The sequence below is a fragment of the Fopius arisanus genome, unplaced genomic scaffold (assembly GCF_000806365.1).
Source record: "Fopius arisanus strain USDA-PBARC FA_bdor unplaced genomic scaffold, ASM80636v1 scaffold00015, whole genome shotgun sequence".
Taxonomy (NCBI): domain Eukaryota; kingdom Metazoa; phylum Arthropoda; class Insecta; order Hymenoptera; family Braconidae; genus Fopius; species Fopius arisanus.
In genome coordinates, this window is record NW_011887754.1 from 964,110 (window position 1) to 966,988 (window position 2,879).

Sequence of the window (2,879 nt, forward strand, 5' to 3'; positions counted from 1 at the left end):
TCCAATTAATCATAAACGATAGTAATGGAAAGTAACTCACCCGTTTAGAAAATCCCATAGCGAATTTTAATGAGTAAAACGTAAAAACTGAGTTAGTCACCCTCGCGAGATGAAACTCCGCTAACTGTTCACGTACGACTGACACTTAAACCGTATTATTCAGCGTATATTTTTGAAAAAAAAAAAGAAAAAAAGAAAGAAACCATAGTACTCCGGAAGCGGGTCCCCGGAACTCCAAGCGGCCACCCGTGACCAACAGGCACCTCATGAATACATACAGTCGTCCATGCGGCACTCTTTTACCTCTTCACACACTCACCTTCAAAGTCGTTATCTAACGCACCTGTCGTACAATTTCTGACGTGAAATACTATCCACCAGCCCTCAACTGTGCGGAGAGAATAGCAAGAGTATTCTCTCTCTGAGCTGAGAAATGGAACGCAATAATGATTAAATTCTACGTTACGATTTACCGTTCTCTCGGAATCATTAAATCTATGAATGAAGAATGGGAATCATTTCTCTCTCGCTCTCTTCTATTCAGGTGAAAGGGTACGGCAGTTTTAGGGCATCCGAGAACGATCGTATATCATTTGAGTGGAGTTTTTGGCCGGAAGGAAATTGAAAGGTGTTAGAAACAAAGGAAGATTAGTTTTGTGAAGGAAGATCTTGACAGATTGGTTTTTTTTTTCTGATTTTTTTTTCCTTTTTGAGAGAACGTTTCTTCCTGTGGAGGCCGAGACAATGAACGTCTGATGGATTTGAGGAAAGAAGAGGGAGATTACTCGAGTGGTATTTTTAGTCAGCCCTTTTAGAACAACAGAATTGATTTCTTGGTTCTAGTTGAAAAAATCACTTGGATGAAGTCAATCAAAGACTAGTTGTTGGTGGTTTTATTATGGTTTATAGTTTTTTAAAGAGCGTTTATCATTTTTATGGTCTAGTCAATTTTCTTATTTCATTTGACTTTCCATTCATTTTTTTTCTTCTTTATTTACATAGAAATTTTAATCATACAGAAAGAATAGAATGAGTACCAAGAAATCATTTGCTATTCAGAGATGAATTGTTTTCTTACAGATTTATGGAGATATGTAAATTGATAAATGTCAATTAATTTTGCAGTAGAGGATTTATGGATTCAAAATCTCCGCATAAAGTCTTACAGTGACGTGAGTCTTCAGGATCGAATCTCCTATTTGGAAGCGAATAGTGATGGTAAGGATCACTGTCACTTCTCAGTGGCATTCGAGAAGCTTGGATTAGAACAAGAGAATTCAAGTGAGGACATGGGACCCAATGGTAAGTCACAGGAAACTCAGACGTGTCACTGCGATGATTGCGCTATGCAAGAATGCAGAACAATTGCCTTCAAGACACGAGAAATTTCTACTCTGAGACTAGTAGTTCAGGGGCCGGAAGTGCTGAATCATCAGGGAATTAGACATTTCCCGCAAGATCTGGCGCCATTTTGGAAAAAAGATTCGAGAACTTGGCTATGGAAGTCCGTTAGGCTCGCAAGGAAACGAAAATTGAAGTCCAAGTCACTCGTCAAATTCGCTTCCATCGATTCCAGTCTTAACAAAACATGAAATCATTTTCTATCCCATCGCTTTTTTTCTTTAGATTTATTTTTGGTATACTATCATCAAATTTTATAGTAAACGAAACTTTTATGTACATATTTTTTGAGGAGACAGAGTAAAGTCTATCATGAATAGTTCTGGGTAAAGTTTAAATGATTTTGATAGCTTTTAATGAGGATTAATTGGGGTTTAACCACAACTTTTTATCGGTTCTGCGTCCTCTAATGGCACCTCAGACTCCGGTTCAGCACTCTCTCCCATCTCGAATCGCGCAAAATCGACGATCTCTGTATGAGCACCTAGCAGAACCTGTTGAACCGTTAGACTTGGGTCCAGTAGAAATTCTTGGTGAATCATGGTTGTTTCATCATCAGCATTGGGTATAGGTTCATCGACATCTGGCTGACCAATTTTTAATGGATTCATTCCTGTAAAATTAGAAGAAAAAAAATAGAGATCAATTTAATGCATGACAATCACTCACAATTAATTAAATGAAAATAGGACTTGAAACTTTTTCAAGTAATAAATGAATAAAAAATATATATATAAATAAAAAAAAGAGAAAATATTTTGGGAATATATGCAATATCATTTCAATTTTTATGTACGAATACTTTCTCACCAATAATATGCTGGCAAAGTTGCATTCCAAGAAGATTGTTCTCAGATGGCGACTTGAATGCCAGAAGTGCTCCATACCTTCCAAAAGAGGCTGGAATGGGGTTGACAGGTGATGGATGTGTGCAACCAACCAGCTGAATGCTGGGATCGACACTCATGCAGAGAGCTCTCTTCACACTGATATTTTCTCCAATGGTTCCAATAGTGAGTGCTGCGTGATCAGCGACAGTCTTGCTGTCGTCTGTTGGAAGATTTCTCAGTGTTTCTGCGTCCATCAACATTTTGTGGACATGGTCTACCGTTTTTTGATCCCCTGTGAATTTCAGAACAGCTGCGACTATGGTCTCAGCCAAACCGTGAAACGTTTTGTTTCGAGCTACAAAATCTGTCTCACAATTTATTTCAACCAGAGCTCCATGATTCTTGTCCACCATCACAGCTACCAGACCTTGTTTCGTGGATCTACCTTGAAGTTTTTGCGCTTTAGACCAACCCATCGCTTGGGCTTGCTCTCGAAGCCATGCTTCTGCCTGTAAAAAAATTCATTTCTTTTTCTCCATGTAAAAAATTATATATTATAAAAATAAATATAAATAAAAATAAGAACGGACTCATTTTCAACTCGATCCAACACATGCTCCACTTTCAGAAAATCTTATGTAACTTCTA

At 37.9% G+C, this 2,879-nt stretch overlaps 2 protein-coding genes across 2 annotated transcripts; one reads left to right on the forward strand and one right to left on the reverse strand.

Annotated features, from left to right (window-relative positions):
• The first annotated feature begins 427 nt into the window (after positions 1-427).
• On the forward strand, positions 428-1,720 carry LOC105263522 (uncharacterized). The gene is made up of 2 exons (XM_011299775.1): positions 428-792; positions 1,126-1,720. The coding sequence occupies exons 1-2, from the start codon at positions 756-758 to the stop codon at positions 1,590-1,592; spliced, it is 504 nt and encodes a 167-aa protein (XP_011298077.1). The 5' UTR covers positions 428-755; the 3' UTR covers positions 1,593-1,720.
• mEFTs (elongation factor Ts, mitochondrial) lies at positions 1,657-2,740 on the reverse strand (the record flags this gene model as incomplete). The annotated part of the gene is given in 2 exon segments (XM_011299774.1): positions 1,657-2,014; positions 2,212-2,740. Coding segments are annotated over 2 exon segments (768 nt in total), but the record flags the coding sequence as incomplete, so codon positions are not given.
• Between the last annotated feature and the right edge of the window lie 139 nt (positions 2,741-2,879).